At 37.8% G+C, this 26,550-nt stretch overlaps 1 protein-coding gene and 1 long non-coding RNA gene across 3 annotated transcripts in view; one reads left to right on the top strand and one right to left on the bottom strand.

Moving 5' to 3' along the window:
* PLCB1 (phospholipase C beta 1) overlaps positions 1 to 26,550 on the top strand; it is a 660,986-nt gene that overhangs the window by 515,820 nt on the left and 118,616 nt on the right. For both annotated transcript variants that reach the window (XM_028524211.2, XM_028524212.2), the window contains exons 14-21: positions 896 to 1,073; positions 5,806 to 5,873; positions 7,888 to 7,984; positions 10,234 to 10,318; positions 11,910 to 12,034; positions 18,441 to 18,595; positions 24,234 to 24,398; positions 25,740 to 25,839. In XM_028524211.2, the coding sequence (XP_028380012.1) occupies positions 896 to 1,073; positions 5,806 to 5,873; positions 7,888 to 7,984; positions 10,234 to 10,318; positions 11,910 to 12,034; positions 18,441 to 18,595; positions 24,234 to 24,398; positions 25,740 to 25,839 (973 nt within the window). The remainder of the gene's footprint in view (positions 1 to 895; positions 1,074 to 5,805; positions 5,874 to 7,887; positions 7,985 to 10,233; positions 10,319 to 11,909; positions 12,035 to 18,440; positions 18,596 to 24,233; positions 24,399 to 25,739; positions 25,840 to 26,550) is intronic.
* LOC118496880 lies at positions 3,016 to 5,535 on the bottom strand. Its single transcript, XR_004899442.1, has 2 exons — positions 4,901 to 5,535; positions 3,016 to 4,698 (listed from the first exon to the last, which is right to left on the bottom strand). It is a non-coding gene; the product is annotated as an uncharacterized LOC118496880 (long non-coding RNA).

The raw sequence follows: 26,550 nt of genomic DNA, 5'->3' as shown, positions 1-26,550 counted from the left end.
TGTAGTGGAACTCAACGTCCTGTTGCCATGGTAACAACCCTGCTTTGGGAAGGAAACAGCAGAAACATGCTCATGGAGACTCTTCCCCCTTCCACCCTTTCTCCAAGTCTCCCCTTACATGATTTCCTTCCAGTCCCCAGACTCACTGAAAGCAAGGAATACTATCCCAGTTTATGGGAGCTCACTAGACTTTCTAAAAATAACCCACCTCGGGGCTTGCACACGTGCTCTCTGATACAATATCTAATAACCCCATCACAGGAAATTGATCTTGCCACTAGAAGTGCAAGCTTGAAACACTTGAAAGAAGGTTTGAAAATAAGGGTTGCTGAATCTCAAGGCTGCAACGAACTCTGAAGCTGCCTGGTCCACTCCTGCTGATGCCACAGAGGTGGCAGCTTAACTGCCTAGCGCTGGGATGGGGCTTCTGCTGTTGTTACACTGCACCGAAGAGTAGATTTTAGGCACGTGCCTGGAAGCACCTGCCTGCCTTTCCCAACTCTTCCTGGCAGACGCCACACTCTAGCTGGCTTCCCTCCTTTGAAAATCCAGGCCAGGGCTTCCTTATCTGTCCTAAATGAAAGTGGTTGGATGTATATGGTCATTGGAAAAACTCTTGGAACTTGGTGTTAGCATACCTAATACTAGTGTATTTCTAAGATCTTATTCGTGTGGATTCACCACGGGAAAATGAGTACAGTAATTAAAAATACCTTTTTTTATGTAAAAACCAAGAGCTATGAGCCATCCCTGTGCAGAACACACTCAGATTACTGGTAGTAAAGAGTAACCTAGAAGCTCTTGCTTGGTACCCAGAGCTGTTCTGGGGAGCTGGGGAGAGAATCTGAGGAAGTAGAAGTGTTTTTAAAAAGTATGCTTTCTTTTTTCCCATTAGTTGGAATCTGGAGTTCCTCTTCCAAGCCCTATGGATTTAATGTACAAAATTTTGGTGAAAAATAAGAAGAAATCACACAAGTCGTCAGAAGGAAGTGGCAAAAAGAAGCTCTCAGAACAAGCTTCCAACACATACAGTGACTCCTCCAGCGTGTTCGAACCCTCGTCACCCGGAGCCGGTGAGGGGCTGGCGGGCTCTCTGTTTTCTATTGTACATGGGTTTGAGGATTCCTGCTCTGAAATTAGCTTAGAAGCACTTCTAACATTTCTGTTTGGGAACAGATCTAAATGAATTGGCTTTCTTTTGCTACTACAAACATGGTGGCATAAAACTGCACAGATGTCTCATCCCCCAGTTCAGGCCAGAAGGTCCAAGTGGTGTCCCTGGGCTAACATCCGGGGCTGCAGGGCTGCATTCCTCTCTGAAGACTCTAGGAAATTCTGCCCCATGCTCTCTCCAACTTTCAGAGGCCACCCACAGTTGTGGGCCAGTGGCCCCATTCCTTCAACTTCAAAGCCAGCACTGTCACTTCTCACTGACCCTTCTGTCATCACATCTGCCTCTGACCACAGTCAGGAAAGGTCTTCTGTTTTTAATAACTCATGTCTTTACACTGGACCCAATGGGATAACACAGGATAATCCCTTGCCCGCATCTCAAGGACTTTAACTTAATCTCTTCTGCACAGTCCCTCTTGCTGTGTATTCAGAGGGCATGTATTCACAGGACACGTATTCACAGGACACAGAACATAATCACAGGACATGGATGTTTTGGGGAGGCCATGATTCTGGCTACCACAGAAGCTAAGTAATCTTTGGAGTGGCCGCATGGTTCTGAGTTTCTCAATGACAGTGATCCCTTGACATTAATTATAAGACTAGGCATAATATGTTCACTGAATGCAGTCTCATTAATTATGCTGAAGAGTTCTGGGCAATTCAATTTATCCATATTTTAAAGAGCTCTATTAAAATGTGAAATGGTAAAGTTACTTGAATTATCTATCAAAACTACTAAGTAATGCTTAACATTAATAATTTCCCTTTTAGATTTAATTTAAAGTAGATTTCTTGTTCATAAAAAAAGAATTCTAAGTGCTCACCCATTTTCTCGGAATTATTTGTGATATTTAGTCAAGTTTATTTTCCAAGTTTAGTCAAAAGAATCTAGGCAATCTGAAAAGTATAGGATAAAGATCTGATTGGAACATAGGCACATGAAGGAAACTTGAGTCTAGGAAGCTCTTCAGTGAAAAGCTTAGCTGACAGTGGAGCAGTCACATTGCAAAACTGTTTGTCAGTATCTACAGAAGCTGAACATGTGCAGCCCCTATGCCCCAGGGAATTCTGTTCCTATTCCTAGGTATATACCCAAGAGAAATGCACATAAATGCTCACCAAGAGACAGGTACAGGAACTGGTTAAAGCAGCACTTATTCAGAGTAGCCGCAAACTGAAAGCCAACCAAATGTTCATCAATGAAGAAATAAATCGTGGTACATTCACATCATGGAGTAATATGCAACAATTATGATCCACAACTGCACACAATAATATAAGTAAATCTCAGAAGTATAATGTTAAACAAAAGAAGCCAAATTTTAAGAAAACTGTATGATTCCTTTTATGTGAAGTACAACATTAAGCACTAACCTATGTCATTAGAAGCCAGGAAATGGTTATTACCACTGGTGGGGAAGTAACTGGGAGGAACCCTCGGGGGCTGCTGGAGACTGATTTTATTTTGTTTCTTGATCTGGGTACTGGTTACTAAGGCTGGTTTAGTTGGTAAAAATTCATTGTACCGAACACATATGGGATTATATTTCTCTGTATACCTATCATATGGCAATTAAAAGATTTAAAAATAATTTTTAAAAATTAACATATAAACTCTGTGGAAATCAGGGGAAAAAAAGTTGGCCAAAACTCTGATTTATCTTTTCTTCTATTTTTCCATGCTAATTCTCAGTTCCTTTTGTTTAAACATCTTTATCAACAGATATTATATAATTCAAACCCTTATCAATAGACATTATATAATTCTTTGAAAGGGTTTTTTTTTTGTTGGTAAGTGCTTCAATGTGTATTTCAAACTATTACACAATTCTCTTTTTCCAAAAATAACTTTTGTTCTCAGTAAGAATGTTCTTTTTGCAGTTTTAGAACGAGCAGCATTAGCAGGCTGCCTGTCCCCTAGCACAGCCCCGTCCCCGGAATGCTCTCAAGGAAGCCGGGTCTTCCTCTGCATGCGGGAGCTCGGTTCACCATCTGCCGTTCCCACTCCCTGCTCTCTGCCTCCTATTAACCGGATGCAAACACCAATAACGATTTTTACAGGCACTGAACATTATTGCTTAATACAGAGAAAGAGTAGCAATCTGTTAGTAATTCAGTAGATTTCCTAAAAACTAGCCACAGAGTCTGTTGAGCAATCTTTATTTATTTCAGTGGAAAATGCTGGACATTTTAATATGTAGGTAGGCCTCTGAATACAGAACATGGGTAATTTACCACTTGGTTTGTAGATGTTCTTGGTACTGGGAAACTCAAGTAATTTGAAAACCATAAAATGGTTCTTATTTCAAAGCTAATTTACTGCTCACGGCCCCCATTGGCTGAGTGCCTTTTCCGGGTCCCAGCACTTTGCCAGTACACGTACCTTTAAAAACTAGGGTAAAATAAGATTGTTTTTTATGGTTCAATGAGATTCCTCCAAAGTACCTCTAAAAACTTATAATGGAGAAATCAGGTCCCTGCTCATAGAGCAAAGGAAGACACAAGTCCCCCCTCCCCTGGCCCCCTACATAACCACAGAATGACCCGGTTGAGAATTTGGAAAGACAGGCGTAATGTTGTGTCCTGTGTAGCATTGTGCAGAAGGCTGTCTGAAACAACTCTTTAAATTACTTGACAAAAAGAATCCCATCCTAATTAAAAAAGCAAAAAAAAAAAATAGTTACTTGGGAAAAGAACTTGAGGCAAGAAATATGATTGTATTAAAAATGTGTCAACCTCCTAAAAGAATGTCTTTAGTACATTTTCGATCTAAAATATGGATTTGCCTTACAACTAACACAATATCAGCATCATAAAGTGTTCATACGTGGCTTTCTTTAATAAATAAGCCATAAATAATCTTTGTTGATGCAGAAATTATCCTCCCTTTAAAAATATTTCATGAGTACTTTGCACACCACTGCCATTCGGTAATTGGTTCAACTTCATCATCCAAAAGAAAACAGTTCCAAACTTCTTGGATGGTGCTGGGGGGCACTGTCATTTATATAGATTGAGTAGGGCAGCTAACTTTCAGAAGGCCCAGACTCGCTGTGCCCAGGCAAGTTGCCTCATTGTTGAGCCAACGTTGCCATCTACTGGACCATCATGCCATTGCACTGTGTGAACCCTGGAGTGGTCAAATGAACCTATTTAGAACCCGGTAATCTGCCCAGGAGCTCTGTAAATTCTGAACTGCATCTTGGGAGCTTTGGTCACCTGGATGTGCTCAATGATCAGAGATTCTACCTCTACACCCTTCAGTTCAGTACTACTTTCTGCATTTGTAAGCATGTGCAGCAATAATTCAGCACTGAGTTTCAGCCACCGTCCCTGCATCCACCAGCCCCACTGTTTGTCCTTGGCACACCTACCAACTCCTCCATTGTAATGACAGAACGGGATGGCACACACTGCTTCTGTAAAGTGACATTCTTCAGATAGTTAGTGGCTTTTCTGTGCATACCCTTGATGGCTGGGCAGTTTCACGAGTGTTCTTGAAGTGAACACAAAGATTTGGACCTCTTTTTTTTTTAAGATTTTATTCATTTATTTTTAGAGAGGGAAGGGAGGGAGAAAGAGAGAGATAGAGAAACATCAATGTGCGGTTGCTGGGGGCCGTGGCCTGCAACCCAGGTATGTGGCCTGACTGGGAATCGAACCTGCGACACTTTGGTTCACAGCCTGTGCTCAATCCACTGAGCTACGCCAGCCAGGGCTGAACCTCTTGATTTGCATGATTTTGTGGGGTTTTCTGGGTGAAGGGAATAGGGGATCATTTTCAGAGGTTACCTCTGTTTGCTCATAGGCAGAGCACTGGTGAGACTATTTAACCTAGCAGAGTCAGTTACTCAATCTTCAGAGAGAAAAACAACCCATTGAAACAAGTGCATTTTAGCTAAATGTGAAGGCGAATTATGTCTCACTGAGTTAAATTTCTATAATGCCTAATCATTTTAAGTATTTATTTATTCTCTCCTACCCTTTTAAACAGAATTTCACCATTTGCCAATATACTCTCTGTACATTGTTTAGGTAAGAAGGCATTTGTTACATGAGCCTGCAGGCAAATCATAGGGTGCAGGTGGTACCTTACAGGTGTTGCATGGTCAGTGTGCTACCACAGCCCCACCTGCACCAGCTCCTGTCCTGTTCCTTGAATTTGGTGAGGTCCTCTGTGGCCTTGGAAAGGCAACTGCAGGGTTACTGAGCACAAGCCAAGCACCACAGTGAAGAAAAGGGTTGAAAGAAAAGAGGGAACAAGGGCAACTGATAGTTTACCTGTTTTAGGGTGATGCAAACCCTTAAAGAGAATGCATACCTCAAGATGGGTACATATGCCATAGAAAACTTACTGCATATGATACCATATGTTTTTTTAAAAGGCTAAAATGTTAAGCATTTTTTATAGAATTTGTAAATTTCAAATGATATTTACAAATCAAATTTAGGGAAAAAACGCATATTCAAAGTGTTAGTATAAGTCTCATGATTAATAACATTTAAATATCCAAAAGAACAATTTTTTAAAAACCATGAAAGACCAATTTCCAATTGGTAAATGCACAAGGTATGTGTGCTTCAAACCTGTAAATGTGTATTTCATGATCTGTTATTAAAATTCAACAGGAGAAGCTGATACAGAGAGTGATGACGACGATGATGATGATGACTGTAAAAAGTCTTCAATGGATGAGGTAGGTGTCTGGGGCTTGATCTCTGGTCACAGAGCCATCCAGCTAATTTGCCAGTGCTCAGGGACCTCTGGACCTAGTCCTTGGTCCTCTTCTGCCATCTAGTGGTGAAAAAAGTCACAGTTCACTTGAAAACGTTTTCACTACCTTTTGAACAAGATGACAACTTGGATCATTAATAAGCAGGGCATTGAAAAAGTTCTCTGTAATGAACGATGTTATTGAGATTTCCCTTCCATCAAATTGGGTATCTAGAGGGCAAATTCCAAATGTGTGACATCCTACTGCCTACTTCAGTTTTTGAGGTAATCGAGTGGATTGCTAAATGGTCCAAAGTTCAGAAGGAAATAACGTATGGAGAAATATTCAGAAATATGACATTCATTCCATTGTTGTATTTTAGAATCAATAGGGATACCTATTGGTATAAGTTCCAGCATCCCAAATAACTTTGTGAGATCAGGTATATTAACTGCACAGAACCTAGAAGTGAATCAGAGCTAGGTGAGTTGGAATTTTGAAACTTTGTTTTAGCAGGAGTTCTGGTTAAAAAAAGAAATTATACTGAACCTGCTTTCAGATGTGGTAGAAAGTATCTGTCTCAGCACTTGTATCTTTACAAATCAGTTAAGGGTAAATAACAAGTAGTAAACTGTTCTTACTTGATATACTTCCTCATAATTATTTAATGTAGTATAAATTTTTAAATTATGTTTCCCTACTAAATTGCAACTTAATGTCTTGGAGGAAAATTATTATAATGTCTGGTAAAGTATTCCCACCTATGAATTATTTTAATTATTTATTAATTCTTATCAGTGATTTCTGATCATTTAAAAACTGCCTTACTAATTAGATAGTCCATTTCCAAATGAATATTTCCCAATTAACATTTAACCTAAATATTGCTACAGAAGTTTTCAAAAGAAACCTCATCCCCAAGTATTCTCTCATCTGAAAATAGGAGAGAATATTAGATTGATCTATAGAAGTCTATCCAGGCCAACAGTGCTGTATTGGTTTTCTCTTTAAAGGACACAATAACAATGGGGGGGGGTGGAAATGGGAGGGAGGTGGGGAGGGCTGGAGGGGGTGGGCTGGAATGGGGGGAAAAGGCAGAAAACTGTACTTGAACAACAATTAAAATTTTAAAAAATTTAAAAAAAACTAAATCTAAATAACATGGAATATCTAACCATAGTTAAAGTAACATGATGTTTTACTATGTCCGAAGCACTGTTCTGAGCTCTTTCCCATAAGTGAACTCATTTAATAACCATAAAAACCCCATATGTTATAAGAACTGATTTTATCTTAATTTTAATGAGTAAACTGAAGCACAGAACAGTTAAATAACTTGCCCAGGATTGCACAGCCTCTAAGTGGTAGGCTTGGGATTTCAAACCAAGCAATCTGGCTCTAGAACCTGAGCTGCTGACCCCTACCCTACATTGCCCTGCTTGCCTAATAGGCTCACAGATACCAAGAAGGGAGGGAAGAATATTTATGCAAAGAAAAACAGTAGTTGTTTTCCCACCCCAACCCACTTCCACAGTCAACTTTAAAAAAATAAATTCAGTTCACCTGGGGGTTACCCACATACTAATTTCCTCTTTGCACAGTGAGTTCTTGATTTAGTAACTTTAGATATCATCTGTGGCTGTCCTGCTGTGGCAGATGAAATGTAGCTCAGTGATTCTGAAACTTTCGTGTGCATTTGGATCCATGTAGTAAAATGCAGATTCTGATACACCGGGTGTCTAAGGATCTCCTGGGGAGGCTGATGCTGCTGGCACAAGGAGAGCCCCCTAAACCTCCAGCTCCTGCTCCACACTTGGGTAATGGGAAGCTTTGCCTTGCCTTTCTCCCAGAATGAACTTTCTAATGGCAATCATCATAATCAGAAGAGGAGGGATGCTTTTCTGCGCTCGGGGGTTACAAGATCATTGCCCTGGGAAAATGACTCTGGATAATATAATGTTGATTCTGGGAATGTCATTTTTATTCCTGCTTCCAGGGGACCGCAGGGAGCGAGGCCATGGCCACAGAAGAGATGTCTAACCTGGTGAACTACATTCAGCCAGTCAAGTTTGAATCATTTGAAACTTCAAAAAGTAAGTTTTCCTGAAGAAAAACTCCTAATGTTACACATAGTAAGTGTATTTTAAACAGAGGATAATTAGCCCCAAAATACCCTTAGTAGAACCATTATTCTGTGCTGGTGAAGTTTTTAGTATATGCATGGGTTGACTATGTAGTTTATACATACATATTTTATATACTTTATATGTGTGTGTGTGTGTGTGTGTGTATATATATGAACCATATGACAAAATATTCCATGATGTTTCCTAAAATACTTCATAGGGCTACGTACGTTAGGCCAAGGTACAGTTAATTGAGAGTTTCACATTTGTAATTGCCTGCAACAACACAGTAGACTCCATCCATTGTACAAAGGACAGTGTTGGAATAAACTATCTAGCTGCCCCAGAAGGGAAGCAGCCAGTGACTGGTCAGCCCTGATGACTAGAAATAGAACCAAATCAACCACTTTACCCACATTCCATTTGTTCAGCCTGCTTTATATATTTAGGAGAATGTATGGTCACCCTCGTATCACTTTGTGTTTTTCCTCTATCCAAGTGCATGTCCATAGTGGATGCAAAGAAAACTATCGCCTTCTCTCCATCTAGAGAAAACAGTCCATTCATGAAATTACCCTTCATAGTTGCATAAAATGTAAGAAGCTATTAGGTTAAAAGATCTTTAGGACTTTTTATCTGCTTATAAGTCCATGTTCTTCAAAACTGAATGTTTGCTTAAATGCAGCAGCCTCTTATGAAGGATAGTTTTACAGATATATAAAAATCTAAGCTTCTACCTAGCACACAGGTAAAATTGTATAATTTTGCTGAAAGGGTCTTAACTTGGTATATGGTATCTATATTTCTACAATAAAGAATTTAATTTCCACTACAGCTTATGTATAAATATTCTAATATTTTCTTTGAAGTTACAATTACTGATGCTACGTGTCATAAGTTATCCAATTTGAAATGTCCTAAAGTAGTTTTTTTTATATAACTAATTTTCCTTTGCTGTAAAATAAGTATTTTTCTAATTCATAAGTCACAAGCTCCTAAACAAGCAGCCAAGTTGAGAAGGAACTGATATATTTAAGTCTTTCAGAACCTGGTAACAATAGCATCAGTCAAAGATGCTATTTACTTTTCTCCTTACTTTTCTCCGTACTTACTTTTCTCCTTGTGTTTTATATTATTTTGTCACTTTAAAAAAAACAATACAGCACATAGCTTACAAAGTATCTATTAAATTGCATCTATTAATTGACTTAGTTTTAATTAGCAGTCATGGTTAAAATAGTCATATGAAAATAGACTTGATGGACATAAAGAAGAGAACTAAGAGTTTAGCTTACAGATGATTAAATTGCGGATGGTGAGGAGAAGGGTGAAGGAATCTAGGAAGTATTAGGAAGAAGAATGAGGCTGTAGTAACGGAAAGTGGGCATCAAAGGGGAAAATACCTCAAAGGGAACAAAACTTTAGCAGCTGAGTGCTGTGTGGGAGCTCTGTGTGACCCTTGTCTTGGGGCTGTGTGTGACAGTTCCATTCTTAGCTGGGGCAAGACAGAGAAGCTTCCTGCTTCTTAGACCCTCCAAACCAAGATAACTTTGTTTCCGTTTTCCCACTCTAACTGGAAGCTGGGATTTCACTTTCGAAATGTTGCTCTGTGTTCGAGAATGTAGAGGCCTCTAGTGCATTCACCTCCCAACCTTGTTGTCTAATCGGAAAATGAGGCCATCAGACGGGGAATTTTCCAAGGGTCCTTTTGCTTTGAAACACCTTAATTCTAATGTCACATATATCAGCTGTTGAACCAGAACGTGTATACAAACTGAGGCAAGGCAGTGACAATGTGGGTATAAAAGAAAGAGCCTCTAACAAACATGCCCATGGTCTTTTTAGTTAATCCCAGCAATGGCCCCCAGAAATCAATCTGAATGGACAGCAAACAAAAGATTTCCAGAGCCTATGCTCTTTGGATGAAACAGCTGTCATTGCCACACTACCCACAACTAAAACTAATTTCCCCACCCTAATGCCACCATGTCCCTGACTTGTGCAGCTGTAAGCACATCTGACCCAGGTAGTAAATACTGGGAGAGACAACTAACAAGACTCAATTTTTATAGCAGATAAATAGTCCTGAAGTATATGTGTATAAAAGTTACGTTGAATATTAATCTCCCTAAATTCACTGACCATTTGCCTACTTCTTATATGTTATAATTTAAATGCTGAATTTTATCTCTTACTATTTTTTGTCACTAACTCAGAAAGAAATAGAAGTTTTGAAATGTCTTCCTTCGTGGAAACCAAAGGGCTTGAGCAGCTGACAAAGTCTCCGGTGGAATTTGTAGAGTATCCTTGATTAGACGAATGTTGACAGTTGGCACAAGTGAAGCCGTGTGCTATTTAATTTCTGTTTTAAATAAGCAAAATGATGCATGAAATGGCTTAAGTCTGTCATGTGGGCATGATAGATCATTTCACGTTCATGTGCACTGCTGAGGAGGGGTAGCCTGGCACATGCAAAAGAAAATAGCCTTGGAGTGAAGGATTTCACGATTGTTTTCTTACCCTCAAGCTCTTTGTCCTTTGTCAGTTTGCTGAATCTTCCTGAATTCTCAAGTCTGTAACACAGGAATAACAATGCCAGTTTATGGCTCACTGTTTGCATTAGGGACAACATATGTAAAGTGTGTGTGTGTACAAGACATAATACATGTGAGGTGCATATATATATATATATACACACACACACACACACACACACACACCTACCTAACTTGGCATCTTGCATCCTGGCACATGTCATAGATGTCCAATCAAAAAATAGTGGAAATAATGATATGAGAATATAAATATATATTACTCGTAATAACTTTGTTGAAACTTCTGACAACAAAAACTTGTTATTACTATCTATGAGCCAAAATGAAATAGCTCTTTAAATATTGTTCATAAAATTAATACTAAATGTCCCAAAGAGCTCAATTTCATGAAGCAAGTTCTAGAATTTTTAAGAAATCACCTTTAAAGCTCACCACAGGAGAGAGAACAAATGTAAACTCCATAAAAACAGCCACAGTATAAAAGTCACTATCATTAGTATTCATAAGGTACTGTCTGTGTGACCGCCCTTTCATTATCTGTCTCACTTAATTTAATCCTTACAATAGACCTACGACATAGGAACTGTTCAATCTGTTTTATAGACGAGGAAACTGGGGTACAGAAAAGGGAAGCAACTTGTCGTAGATAATATATGTAGCTACCAAGTCCAAACTCCATTTGGCCCAGTCCCACAGCCTGACCTCAGAAACAGCTAAACTCTGCCTGACTCAGTAATAGGAATAGTCTGTCGCACTCTAAACACGTAGATGTTGTTTAATAAGAGAAAGATTCTCAGGGTGGAAAACTGATGATGGTAGGATCCCAAATACAAAACAAGGTCAAAACCTTCAGTGCTATGGTTACCTTGTTATTAATCATAAAAAGTGCCGCAGCCGTGACACACAGGGTTCCCAGAGAAGGGTGAGGATGGGATCAGAGTCCCAAACGCGGCCATGTGGGGCACGATATCTGCCTCTGCCCAGCACGGCCTCATCTTCTCACAGGATTGCCATCCATGAGCATCCTCGTGTGTCTTTAATCATTAAGCCCGTGCTTAGTAATCTGCACAAAATCATGTTCGCTTTGACTCAGCCATTTTTGCTACCTATTAGTTTTCACCTACAAGATTCTGCAAAGGTGATGCTTCATTTATATTGTAAAATCACATTACTCTGTTTGTTCAGCAGGGTTTTTACATATTTCACCTACAAGCCCAATGAAATCATCAATATTTCGTTCATGTCCTCAGTGGAGAGAGGTGGAAGGCGGTTTCTCAGTTAATATTATTGGCTAATTCTTCTTATAATTGTATTCACTACTTAACATGATGGTCCAGATATAACAAAATGCAGCTTAGCAGGATCTATCCGAAAGGAACACGTGTCGATTCATCCAACTATATGCCGCAGCTTTTCTGGAATGCGGGCTGTCAGATGGTTGCCCTGAATTTTCAAACAGTGGGTAAGTAGCACAGTTCATGCTCACTTCTGTTGTTATGAAGCTGCATTTCCAAGAGTCTAAACCCCACTCCTAAGGAGAGAAAATTGCCAGACTTGATTGAAACAAATGAAAGCAAATTTCAGTAAAGGAAATACCAACGCCAAAAAAAAAAGTGAATTTTTCAAATTGAGCAATTGTCTTCAATGGTTTACAAATAAATCTTTATTTCTACTGGTTTTTGCATTATTTTTTAAAATATTGATTTTTGTTCATTTTAGAGAAAAAGAGACACATAGAAGAGGGAAACCTCAATTTGTTCAACTTATTTATGCATTCATTGGTTAACTCCTGCATATGCCCTGACCCGGAATCAAACCCACAGCCCTGATGTATTGCAGGGATGCTCTAACCAGATGAGCTTCCTGGTCAGGGCTGCATTATTTTAGAACAAAAATTTTTATACTTTTTAAAGTAATATGTACTTAATATAGCAAATTTGGAAAATTAAAAAATGTATAAAGAGAGAATAAAACTATTTGGAATGCTATCTATCACTCAGAGATACAACACTGTTAACTTTTGGCCTTGTAATCTGTAAAGTTTTTTAGCCACACTTATATAAGCTTTTTCACTTAATTCCAAATATCTATTTAAGTGCTATACAGAAACGTGAATTTTATTATCTGTATGTTAAGCACATTTCATAATTCATTAAAACCCATTTCCTGTCACAGAACATCAGAGTTTTTCTACTGTAAACAATGCTCTGAGAACAGTCTTGAATATAAATCGTCAAGTCTGTCTCCTAATGTTCTTTTGGAAATGTTCCTGAGACAGAATTACTCTGTTAAAAGATGTGAAAGTTTTAAGAGTGTTTTGCAAAATGCCAAATTGTTCATCAAAATATGTTGCACCAGATTTCCTGCTCGTCAACAACATATGATGGGAGGTGTTTCTGCTCATTTGAGATCTTGGTTAAGTATTATCATTAAATAATACTAATTCACTTTCAGACAAAATATTATCATTTCACTGTTGTTTTAATTCTATTTCTTTGATTATTAATGACGTTAAGATTTTTAACTATGTGGATTTAAAATTTTTTATATTCCTGTTTTTATGAGTGTGTTTTATATTTCTGCCTTTATGAATTACCCATTTAGGCCTATTGTCAACTTCCCTATTCTTTTGTAACAGCACTTTTTATATAAAGGGTATGTTTTCTTATGTTGTGAAACAGATGAGATTCGACTTGTTAATGTTTTCTTTTATGGAATCTTGGATTGCTTTTAGGATTACAGGCTTCCCCACCCAGGATCAGATTCATATTTACTCCTAATTCTTTCATGTTTTTTATTTGTAATTTTACCCTTTCATCTACTTAATTTTAATTTTGCTGTATAATCTCAGCAAGGTACCAATCTTTTCTTTTTTTTTTTAAGATTTTATTTATTTATTTTTAGAGAGGGAAGGGAGGGAGAAAGAGAGAGAGAGAGAAACATCAGTGTGCGGTTGCTGGGGGCTGTGGCCTGCAACCCAGGCACGTGCCCTGACTGGGAATTGAACCTGCGATGCTTTGGTTCACAGCCTGCATGCAATCCACTGAGCTACGCCAGCCAGGGCTCAATCTTTTCTTATAGTGACCTGAAGTTACAGCTTAATAGTTTCAGCCTTTTATGTTGTTCTTTTTATTTTTTTCTCTTTATTGTTGTTGAAGTACAATTTTCTGTCTTTTATGTTCTTCTTAGCTTGGGTCCATTTTTTCGATATTTATGCTTTTCCATTAACAAATTTGTCTGCTTTCTGGAACCCAAACCTTACTGTTATTGTACTGTTTAATAAATGGTTTCATACCTAGAAGTGGAAATTCTCCTTCAGGGCTGGTAATTTTCATTTCTTTTCTTGCCATTGCCTCTGGGATTCCTGTTTCAGATGAATTTGGTTTAATTGTTATCCTGTTTCCTTTTCCTCCACTAAAAAAGTGATATTTTTATTAAAATCACATTAAATTTATATTGGTTTAATTGTCATTATGGGTTCTTCATCCCTCAAAAAGACAGATTTGATTAAATTATATTAAATTTATAAATTCATCTGAATAATTTATCTTTTAATTTTTCTTATGACAGAAAGAATGCTTTTCACTTAAAATATTGTTATATTAAGTCCCTTAGCAAAGTCACTTGTCTTCATTAGGAATCTAGCTTATTTAGATGATTTCATTAACATTATATCTCTCTTTTTTAACATTATGTTTTTTAACAGATTATTTCTGGATATTAATATTTGTATGTTTATTATATAAATTTGGCTTATAAATTATAATTTTCCTAAAATCCTATAATTGCCTATTTTGCCACTATTGGGTTTTTCAGATACAAAATTACAATAATTTAATCACATCTACTTTTCCTCACTTCTTAGAACTTTGGACTGATTGTTCTAGAATAATAATAAATAACAGTATTGAGAGTTGCTCCTTTCTCTTCATCCTAAAATTAATGGGAATTCTGCTGCTGTGATACCATTGAGTAGATGTTGGCTGTGACTTTGAGATATTCTTTCATGCATTAAAGGAGTATGCACTTGTCCTAATGACTACAAGTGTATTAGAAATTTATGTTAAATGTTATTAAATGTCTCTGGCTTCTGTTGGGATGCTGATGTGTTCATTTCTTCTTTTGTGAGAAAATGTGATAAAATATATTGATAGATCTCATAATATTTATTCTTGTGATCCTGTGATACATTCTACTTATTTGTTGTGTGTTATTTTAGAGTATATTTTATTGATTATGCTATTGGAGTTGTCCCATTTTTTCCCCTTTATCCCCCTCCACCCAGTATCCCCACTCTCTCCAGCAATCCCCCCACCGTAGTTCATGTCCATGGGCTGTACATACAAGTTCTTTGGCTTCTCCATTACCTATACTATTCTTAACCTCCCCCTGTCTATTTTGTACCTACCAATTATGCTTCTCTTTTAAAAAAAGATTTTATTTATTTTATTTTTGGAGAGAGAGGAAGGGAAGGAGAAAGAAGGAGAGAAACATCAATGTGTGGTTGCCTCTCACGCTCCCCCTACTGGGGACCTGGCCTACAACCCAGGAATGTGTCCTGATTAGGAATCAAACTAGTGATCTTTTGGTTTGCAAGCCAGCACTCAATCCACTAAGCCACACCAGCTAGGGCCCAATTATGCTTCTTAATCCCTGCACCTTTTCTCCCATTCTCCCCCTTCCCCCTCCCCACTGATAACCCTCCATGTAAACTCCATTTCTGTGATTCTGTTTCTTTTCTAATTGTTTGCTTAGTTTGTTTTTGTTTTTTTTAGGTTCAGTTGTTGATAGTTGTGAGTTGCGAGTTTGTTGTCATTTTACTGTTCATAGTTTTGATCTTCTTTTTCTTAGATAAGTCCCTTTAACATTTCATGTAATAAGGGCTTGGTGATGATGAACTCCTTGAACTTGACCTTATCTGGGAAGCACTTTGTCTGCCCTTCCATTCTAAATGAAAGCTTTGCTGCATAGAGTAATCTTGGATGTAGGTCCTTGCTTTTCATGACTTTGAGTACTTTTTTCCTGCAAGATTTCTTTTGAGAAATCAGGTGATAGCATGATGAGAACTACTTTGTAGGTAACTTGCCTCCTTTTCTCTTGCTGGTTTTAGGATTCTCTCCTTCTCTTTAGTCTTGGGTAATATAATTATGATGTATCTTGATGTGTGCTTCCTTGGGTCCAACTTCTTTGGACTCTCCGAGCTTCTTGAATTTGTATGTCTATTTCCTTCAACAGATTGGGGAAGTTTTCCTTCATTATTTGTTCAAATAAGTTTTCAATTTCTTGCTCTTCCTCTTCTTCCTCTGGCACCCCTATGATTCAAATGTTGGAATGTTTAAAGTTGTCCCAGAAGTTCTAAGCCTCTCCTCATTTTTTTGAATTCATGTTTCTTCATTCTGTTCTGGTTGAATGTTTATTTCTTCATTTTGTTCCAAATAGCTGATTTGAGTCCAAGTTTCCTTCCCTTCACAGTTGGTTCCCTGTATATTTGTCTTTATTTCATGTTGTATAGCCTTCATTTCTTACTTTATTTTGCAGCCATAGTCAATCATTTCTTTAAGCATCCTGATTACAAGTGTTTTGAATTCTGTGTCTGATAGGTTGGCTGTCTCCACATGGCTTCGTTCTTTTTCTGGAGCATTTTTTGTTTTTATTTTTCTTTGTTGATTTTAGAGAGCGAGAGGAAGGAAGAGGAAGAGAGAAAGAGAAACATCAATTTGTTTTCCACTTATTATACACTCATTGGCTGATTCTCTTATGAGCCCTGACCGGAGATTGAACATGCAACTTTGGCATATTGGGCCAATGCTCTAAACAACTGAGCTAAACAACCAGGGACTTTTTCTGGAATTTTGATCTGTTCTTTCTTTTGGCCCATGCTTCTTTGTCTCAGTGCACCTGTTATGTTGTAAGGGGTGAAGCCATAGGTATTCACCAAGGTGGGGCAACCCCCTTCATGGAATTGTGGCACTGTATGTGGGGGAAGGGTCAGAGAGGGAACAATGCCACTTGCTCAGCTCTCTCCCCATTTTCAGTCACTTCCCCCACTTCCCACAAGCAAATCCCACCCTTCCAAGTGCTGCCCTGGTGCTGATTCCAGGATGGGTGGGTTTGTGTATGATCTAGGATCCTGTGGGCCTCTCCAATGGAATCTCCTATGAGACTGGCAGTTTCTCCCACTACCACAACCACCACAGGTCTTTACAAACAGAGATTTTGAGGCTTTATTTTCCAGGTGCTGGGTCCCTGGGTTGCATGGTCTGTCTTGCTCCCCAATTATTCCTCCCAGTTTACCCGCACATGAATGTGGGAGCACTCAGTTGCTGCATGTCCTCTCTTCCCCAGTTTCCCATATCTGTCCCTCTTATAAGTCTGGATGAATATTTCTTCTTTAACTCCTTGGTTGTCAAACTTCCATACAGTTCAATTTTCTGGAAGTTCTGGTTTGTTTGTTTTTTGTTGTTGTTGTTGTTAAATTTTAAATTGGTTGTTATCATTCTTTTGGTTATACAAGGAAGTGAAGAGTATCTACCTATGCCTCCATCTGGGCCAGAAGTCTCTGTTGTGTATTATTTTTAAATACTTATGATTTGTCCCCTTCCCAAGTAGCTCAGTTGCTTGGAGCATCATGCCCTACACCAAAATGTTGTGGGTTTGATTCCACACCAAGGTACATACCTGAGTTGTGGGTTCAATCCCCAGTTGGGGCCTCTATGGGAAGAAACTGATAGATCTCTCTCCCCCCCCCTTTTCTCTCTCTCTAAAATCAATAAACATATTTTCAGATGAGGATAAAAAATAAAATTAAAAACATTATTGTTTGCTAATGTAATTTTTTTAGGCTTTTGGAGTTAATTTTTTTTTAAGTCCACAATTTTCCTTTCTTTAATTTTGTTCATTTTTAGTATGATAGTTATAATAGCTTCATGACATGAGAGGTACAATTTTACTTATTCTCCCTGCCCTAAAAGTAATTTGTTTCATGAAATTTTGAAATATGTCTACCATCACCTCCTTATTGTCCACCCCAATAGAGATAAGTTAGAATAAATGACAGTGTCTTAGATTTCTTATGATTTTAAAATGCGTTTCTTTTTTTAAACCTGATAATTGCAATTAGTGTGGACATTCACTTCATACAGAGTCTTAGAAGCCTCTGACCAGTAATCTTTGTCTGTTAGAAGTGAGTTAATGTGTAATTAGATATTGCTAGTAAGTAATTGAAGGAATGAAAATTTTTTAAAGGAAAATTTTTTTCCTATAAATTAAAAAAGAAAAATTACAGCACCCACTGTTGGTGATATGTGGAGAGCCCATCCTTAGAAATGGATTAGAGCTTTGAAGTGGTTTAAGATTTCTGAAGGGCATTTTAGTAAGGTTTATCTGAAGGCTTTCCAAAGTACATATCTTGACCCAGAAATTTCACTCCTAAGAATATCATTAATGATATCTTCAAAGATTTCCCCACAATGATTGTCATACAAGCATTATATGTAATGGTGACAATTTAGAAAAGACAAATTTTCCCAAAGAGAGGCTTGGGTTAATACGTGTATTCAAATGTTATTCAGAACAATTTTATATAGCTGTTAAACTAAAACAGACAAATGTTCGATGAAATGTACATACTGCATGTTCATAATATGCCTGAAGTAGGAAAACAGAATATGCACCAGCCTGTTGGTAGAGACTTATCTCTGGATTTGGAGATTACAGCTCAGTTTTTCTTCATATATGTATTTCCTAAATTTCTATAATGCATAAATATTTCTATTTAAAGAGGGAACAAAAGTGGACTGTGATACAATCTTTATTTCTTCCTGAAAAGATAAACAGAGTCACAGTGAGGTTTGTGTTTTGCTGTGCAGACCTAGCTATGCAGATAAATATGGGGATGTATGAATATAATGGGAAGAGTGGCTACAGACTGAAGCCAGAGTTTATGAGGAGACCTGACAAGCACTTTGACCCATTCACCGAAGGCATCGTCGATGGCATAGTGGCCAACACTTTGTCTGTTAAGGTAGGTACATTTCTGCTACAAAATTGTCCCCAACAAAAGTCTTGAACAGTACCTATTTTGCATAGGTAAAGTAGTTCAGTCATCAAAAATGTAGTTGCCAACAAAGTCTCAACTTCCTTCGTACTTCTTTTTTAAACACTGAATCCAAATTACCTGTATTTTGCTGCATATAATACACACCCACATTTTTGGCCCAAAGTTTCAGGAAAAAAAAATCTTTTGTTTTAATCTTTAAATTCAATTATTTATTTATTTATATTTAGATATTTGCTTTTTGTATTATAAAGGAATTTTAGCATTTATTTTTGAACATATGATATAAGAAATTTTATGTAACAAATAGTTACAAAACACAAGAATAGACACAAGTTATTTCAGGTACTACCCATTTATAATGCACATCCATACTTTTCCCTCAAAAAATTTGGGCAAAAAGTGTTTATTATGCATGGTAAAATATGGTCAAAATTTTCAGAAGCTACATGTCCTACAGAAGGAATCCTGTTCTTCCTGTTGATGCAGTAATGAATTGAAGATCAGCAAGTCTATTAACATGCAAGCAGTGTTTATTAGTGAACACTAACACATTGTCATGGAAGAGAATGGGCTTTGCCCAGGTAGGTGAGAAAGGCAGAGGTTCAAGGCAAAGCAAGGTAAAGGTAGCCTAAAGACCTCAGGTCTTTTGTTCTGAGATCTTACATAGTTGGTGGAATGGGGGCGAGGGGGAGGAGTTACATATTAATTGACCGGTAAAGGTGGTGACAGCTTTCCCAGAGGGATGTGACTACCCTAATTGAGGTATGTGTGAGGATATGTCAGCCTGAATGCTGATTTTGCTCCAGACCCCAATTATTCATCTTGTTGTAAAACAGATATATGACAGGAGGCAGTTAATTAAAGTTGAGGCAGTTACCCAAGGTTATTTATGGGCTCTTTCTGAAAGCATTAGGGATCCCCCTCATAAAACAGATAGTGACCAGAGGTAGACAATCAACCAAAGTTGTTTTATGCGCTGCTTCTTTGGGCACTGTGGACCTCCTCTTCCTCCTCCTGCTCCCAGTCCTTGGAATGAAAGCACAGTTTCAAGGCTTTCTTTCCCAGATAGTGGAAACAATACATAGAATTTCAAGGCCTGCCCTCCTCCCGTCTTAGCATGGTGTTTCTTGTGGTGTTGGAACACTTGGCACATTATCAGACCAGGCTCAGGGTGTTGAGTTGGTGGGTGAAACACGTCTCCCTCCTCCTCCCTGCCTTGGTTTGATGTCCATCCTGCCCAAGCTAACACATGCAGGAGATGAAGGTTTAACAGGATAAAAATTGGACCCTAACCATTAAAACAAGTTGGGTGCCAGCCCATTCTTTGGTGTAAATATCACAGCAGTGAATTTGCCACAAAAATTAGTGCTCTATATTGTAAAAATCTTCTGGCCTGTTTTTCTCTATTAATTCTACAGAAATATCCACACTGAACAAAATTAGAGAAAGAAAATATTCTCAATAAATTGTCAAATAGTGAATAAAATCTCTGAACTTAGTATAGCATAGATCTGAAAATCTATCAGAGTATTCAGGGATTTAAAACATATGTTAAATTAAAAATTGTTTTATTAAACATTCAGCTGACCTTAAAAATTAATTTTAAATGGTTTCTGCTGTCTTTGAAATTGATGTTATAGCAAATAATTTTTTTTAGCTCTGAGAAAATATTTTTAATATCATGAATGGGAAATCATTTTTATAAAGAGCTTTTTACATGAATTCTGTAAGCTCTTAGTTGTTTTAGCTAAATTTTATTTACTTTTTAAAAGTTTTATTTATTTTCAGTTTTACTGGATAACCATTAACTAAGAAACATTTTTATTGGATATCAATTCAGTTTTCCAATTAACCCTATACAAAAGGCATAAGAAAAACTATATTTAAAAAGTCTCTGTAACAGTTTCACTAATTTATATCTACCCTAAGCTCATTGAGCCCATTTTTACTTTACAGTTTGTCAGTTTATACCAAAGATTAAAAATAAAATTTCAGTGACATCTCTCACAATTATTTCTTTTGAATTTATTCCACAGCATATATCTGAAGAGTGGAGTTGGCAGAATTAGAGCTTTAAGATTATATTTATTTTAGGAAGTTGTCTTCCACAAAGGATGCACAATTCCTGTCATTTGATTAAGATATACTCTTAAGCATCACATACTGATAAAATGTTATTTTTAAAATTCTTTTCAATTATTGTTATAGTTGAGTCCAACTAAGGTTTTATCTGTGCTGATTCATCTCGTTTTGTGCATGTTGGCTTACTCTTTTATGTTTTCTTGAACATTCTATTGTGGTGGTGTAAGCAATTATAAAACAATGACACAGAGACAGGAAAGTGAGTTGAAGGGATGCTGTGGAGCCCCAGAAAAGTGTGCACTGCTGCCTGAGTGCAGAAGGGAGACACCAGTCTAGAGTTGTCCGTGTCCCGTGAATGGACGGCCATGCTGCAGCAGAGCCCTGCACTTAACCGTGCCACTGGAACCAAGGTGAAGTGCAGATATGTCTGGGGGTACCTGCGTTTTGATCCTCCAACATGAACTTTGTAGTGCCGGAGTGGACTTGTGGGCTCAAATGATGTGCCGCCATCATGTCATTGACGAGAGATGAGGGTTAGTTAAGGACTTCTACTTTGACCAGTGACCATAAACACACAAAAGCACTGGTGCCTCTGAATTCCCCTGTGACTCACAGAGCTTGTGTCAAAGATATAAAAAGTCTGTTAAATAGTTCTCATGCAGAACCTCAAATTGAACAGAGCTGGTTGCTAGCAGGTATCATGTACAGTGATCCCTCACTTATCTCGGGAGTTGTTTACCAGAGAACCCCGTGACAGGTGAAAATCCTCGAAGTAGTGGCATTATATTTATTTTATTATTTATATATATTTCAAAGACTTATAAACCCTTCCCACACTCCTATAAACCTTTCCCACTCTCTTATTAACCTTTCCCACACTCTTATAAACACTTCATATGCTCTTAAATACTTTCTACACCCTTAAACCTATGTGATTTTAGCAACATATAAAATTCTATATGGGTACTCACCAGTGAAGTATACTACAACTTGAACAATGAAGATCATGAATTATGTAGCTGAGCGGTACTAATGGCAATGAAGGTGATGACAATGAGATGGATGTACTGCACAGCCAAGAAGAGCATTACAGCTCTTCTGAAGGCAGCACTTCATCAGGCGCTTCATCAGGTGGTACAGTATCTTTGTCCTGGGCCATAACTTCTATTTCCACTAAAGACGTAGGCACAACTGATCTCTTCATCTGAGTGATGAACATAGTTATGGGGAGTTGCTGGCACTGCTTTTTACCTGCAGAGGCAGCTTCTCCATGCAGAGAAACACTCTTGAGTCCAAAGCATCTCCAAAATTTGTCAAACCAGCTCTTGCTGGCACTGAATGGGGTTGGTCTGGTGGGAGAAGCACTCAACAGTCCTGCTTCTGTGTTGTCATCCTCATCTTCATCCTCATCACCATCATGAACATCCGTGCTTTCCTCAAAACTATCATAAAGTTTCTTGGCCCTCATCCAGATGGTGTTGGTACCCAGCGAGATATTCTTCTTCCTGCAGTCACTTATCCACAGGGCCAATGCAGACTCCATCCTCACAATGGCCTTATTGCGGGAAGTGACCACCACTTTTGCAGTCTTGTTAAAAGTTGCTGTAGACCTAATATTCTTCTCATCTTTCTTTATGTAGCGAACAGTAGATTTGTTGATCCCGTAATGGCGGCCTACAGCCGCGTAGCTTTTGCATTCCTTTAACATGTCAAGAAGTTCCACCTTTTCTTTGATGGTAAGCATATTCCTCTGGCACTTGGGTTCACTGCCAGAAGCTTTAGAAGGCGCAGAATGTTTGGGTGGCATGGTAGGGCTTGAAATAAATTCAAACTTTTATGAAAATTTCACAAAAACACAACACTGCAGAGCAACACTACACTCAGAAATCAGACATCGATGTGAAGTGGACAAGGAGAGATGCTGAACGTATGGGCACAGTGCGGGAGAGTAAACACACCGATGCTACAGTCACTGAGCCAATCGGCACCCAGGATACAGAACATTGTGCTATGGTTGGTCACCTTTCATTCCATCAGCCAATAGTGTTCTGTGTACAACCTCATGGTGGCAAACTTGCACAAGTGGTAGTAGCATACTGCGTGTCCATTGTGTACAGTATGGTATTCATCCGCTGATGAAGTACATGCTGTATTTTATTTCAATTTAATATTCTTTAAATATGTTTGAACTAACATTTTTATATTGTTATATTGTTTTCAATTTCGTAGGCAAAAATAATTAAAATCATAAGTATTATATAAATATCTATATACTGCAAAAGCCTACAATATAGCAAAAACTCTGTGATACAGAATTAGATATATTTTTTTGAAAAACCCTCAATACAATGAAGCTGCAATAAGTGAACCATGATATAACGAGGGATGACTGTACTCAGGCTACAGAGAACATTCAGGAGAAATTAGTTGTCCCAGGACAAATTCAGACAGCCTCTACCTCATGGCTCTGTATCTAAATTGTTTGGAATTTTTGACCACATTAGTATTTAGCTGACTTTGGCCTCACTCGACCTCTGATGGCCACTCCCAGGCTGCCATTGTGTTTGTTTTCTGACTCAGTCGCAATCTTGAAAATTCTGCCCCTTTCAGTGACTTGAGCTCAGAAAGCTCGTGGCCAACAGGCAGCTGTGTCAGCCAGACCAGCCAGATCCACTGGGTTGCCCATCAGCACTTGCTTTCCACTGCTGCCTCTCTGTGTTAAAGCAGAGGGCGCCTTTACTTGGAATCCTGAGGGTCACTCAGATTTTGAAAATTGGGTGAGAAGAGGCAGACAGGGGAGACATTTTATAAATATGTGATTTTAAAATCTCTTAACTCCACAATATCTGATCGTTTTATACCTAGGCAAAGGATAACCACAGTTGTGTGGATGGCTCAGCAGGTGAGGTTAAGAGTGATGATAAACTGGGCTTGATGGCTTAAAGTCAGTATTTGTCAGTTTTGGTTTTCAATTATCATTGTGGCTTTTTATTTAAAGTGTAACAACTTTGAGAATTAGGATATCACAGTATCACCAGTACTCCTTCAAGTTAAATTTTATGAACAACAGGAATTGTTTTAAAATGATAGAGTTTCTATTTATGATATATTTTAAATTTGTACTCTTAAGTTATCTTTTCATTTTATTTATAATTATGCTAAATTCAGAGTTTTTCTCTTCTAACATTTTTAATTATTAGGAAAACCTTTATAGTCAGTTGGCTCTAAGGACCAAACTTCCATTTAATAGGTGTGTCTGAAGTACAAAAGGCAGAAACCTCATCTGACTTTTCATACTTGTTTATTTATTTCCTCCTCCACAACTTTGCCTACTGACTCCTCCTGAGCCTAGCACTTGCATTGTTCCTCTCCTAATTCTTCAGCCAAAAGAGAAATCATATTTGTACACTTGCTTCTATTTATCATTCAACATTCAGCATCAGCATTTGTACCTCCCAAAAGCATTTCCTCACCTCACTATTGTTCATTTATCAAGAGCTCCTTTTTTATTATTTTCTAGGTTATTTCAGGCCAGTTTCTTTCTGATAAGAAAGTCGGGACCTATGTGGAAGTGGATATGTTTGGTCTGCCTGTGGACACAAGGAGGAAAGCATTAAAGACCAAGACATCACAAGGAAATGCTGTAAACCCTGTCTGGGAAGAAGAGCCCATTGTGTTCAAAAAGGTTGGTCTTGTGTCCTTGACATGACATGGAACCACGTATTCTAGGTGTTTGACACTGAGAAAAAAAAGAGAATTTTTTGTTGCTTAATTTGGGAATTTAGACATTAATAAAGCAATAGCATTTTCAAAGCTATCTTGAGAAAAAAACTAGTCAAGATCTCTGTGAATTACTTGTTTGGAATTTCAGAAGTATATTATAAATCAATTAATTCTAGTATACCTCATTTGGAAGACCAGAATAACATATAAATCTAATTCATATCCTCTCATAATATAAGTGATACATAATTTCATTATGACTCAAATGAAGTAGAGTGGGAAGTAAGGTATAATATGGTAGTTGAGAGAAAGGAAGTCCATACTTACTTAAAAATATATTAATTAAATTCCCTAGAATCTCTAGCCACTGGGAGCTGGTCATTCCATATTGTCTGGGTCCTGTCTGACCCAGTAAAAAACCTTTCACGTTCAACTGGGCCTTCTCTCTGCCTTCCCCTCAAAAGCAAATCTTTTTCACACATTTCTGTCACACAAAGGAAGTCTTTTCTATGATAGACTTTCTTACCATGCCCTTTGTTTTATCTGGCCAAAGTATCTACAAAGGAAGTCTTCTGCAAAGAGAATGTTTATATTGAAGGTCTCTGTGCCTTAGTGTTTTTTATGTTTATTGGATTTAATAATAGTGTCTCATTCATAAAGTTGTAAATATTCCCTAATACACTGAAAACATTTAGAAAATGCTTGGCACATCAAAAATAGTCAATAAATGTGGGTTTGCTCTTGTTAGAAAAGGAGGTTTTTAAGGATACAGTTGGTCTAGTGCTTTTGACATAGGATATAACTCTGCATTTTAATATGGAAGGGAAAATGTACAATTACTTGGTGCCTCATTTGGGATTTTACAAATTTATAAAGCAATATCATTTTGAAAACTAATCTGAAAGCTAACTTCTCTTTGTTTTTTTGTTTTGAAAATATGCAAGTAATTTGCTTTGAAAATATAGTAGCAAATGCTTAAACAATGATAAGACCACTAACTCTTTATACCTAAACATAGAATTTCTGTCATTTCCACATTGAAAATATTCATGTCAGATGCAAATGGTCTGAGTGTTGAACAAATTTTTCTTTAGGAGAAGGTGATGAAACATAGATAAAGCAGTATCTCTGGTAACACTTCTCCTTTTGAAAATTTAAATTATAGAACAACTTGTCATCAATTCACTAAGTAGAAGCTTCTAGTTGAGTTTGGAAAAGCAAGACCCATATGAATAATGTCTTTCTAATTCTTTTTGGGAGTGGCTCCTTCTTGTAACCACATGCATCCTCAATGCCTCTGTAGGTGGTTCTTCCTTCCCTGGCCTGCCTGAGGATAGCAGCTTATGAAGAAGGAGGTAAATTTATTGGTCACAGGATCTTGCCAGTGCAAGCAATTCGGCCAGGTATGGATAGACAGCATGGTGAGAAACTTTGTATATAAGTTGTAAAGAAAATGATCACTGTCTTACATAATTACTAAAGAATGGTTTGTGAAGCTACTTGCTGCTTTGGTGTTTTGTTCTATAATAATTTTGGACCAATAATTCAACCTGACACATGCTTTTGAATTCTCTTTCTTGAGGAGAAAGTTAGAAATAAAAAAATCAGAATCAACATTGTTTTCCTGTCTGATGAGAAAAATAATACCTTATCACTCAAAACCATGTGATTAAAATGAGAAAGAGATGAGCTGTTTGTCATCAAGAGTCACCTAAAACATCAAGAGTCTTATTCTAAGAATAGTCTTCTTCTAAGACTATTTAAATCTGACAGTTTCATGCCTTTGTGGCATGCTGTGTTGTCTGAATCAACTCTTGCCACAATGATTGTATAATAATTATGTATAACAAACTATCTGAAAACTCAGTAGCTTATCACAAGTGTTCATCTTCAGACTCTCAGGTCTGTGGGCTGGCAAGGTTTACCTAGGCTCCGCCATGTGCTTCAGGCTGTGGGCTGGGTTAGGATTGTTCTATGTGTGCTCACTGAGGGGCCCAGGCTGACAAGCATTGGCGCCTGGTATGGGCCTCTCCCGGCAGCCCACTGGAACTCACAAAACAGGACTGACTATGCAAGTGTGTTCTAAGCCTCCGCTTGCACATCATTAAGGTCTC

This window comes from Phyllostomus discolor, chromosome 9 (assembly GCF_004126475.2).
Source record: "Phyllostomus discolor isolate MPI-MPIP mPhyDis1 chromosome 9, mPhyDis1.pri.v3, whole genome shotgun sequence".
Lineage (NCBI taxonomy): Eukaryota > Metazoa > Chordata > Mammalia > Chiroptera > Phyllostomidae > Phyllostomus > Phyllostomus discolor.
Note: the sequence above shows the minus strand (reverse complement) of the source record. Positions and strands in the feature narration are given on the sequence as shown.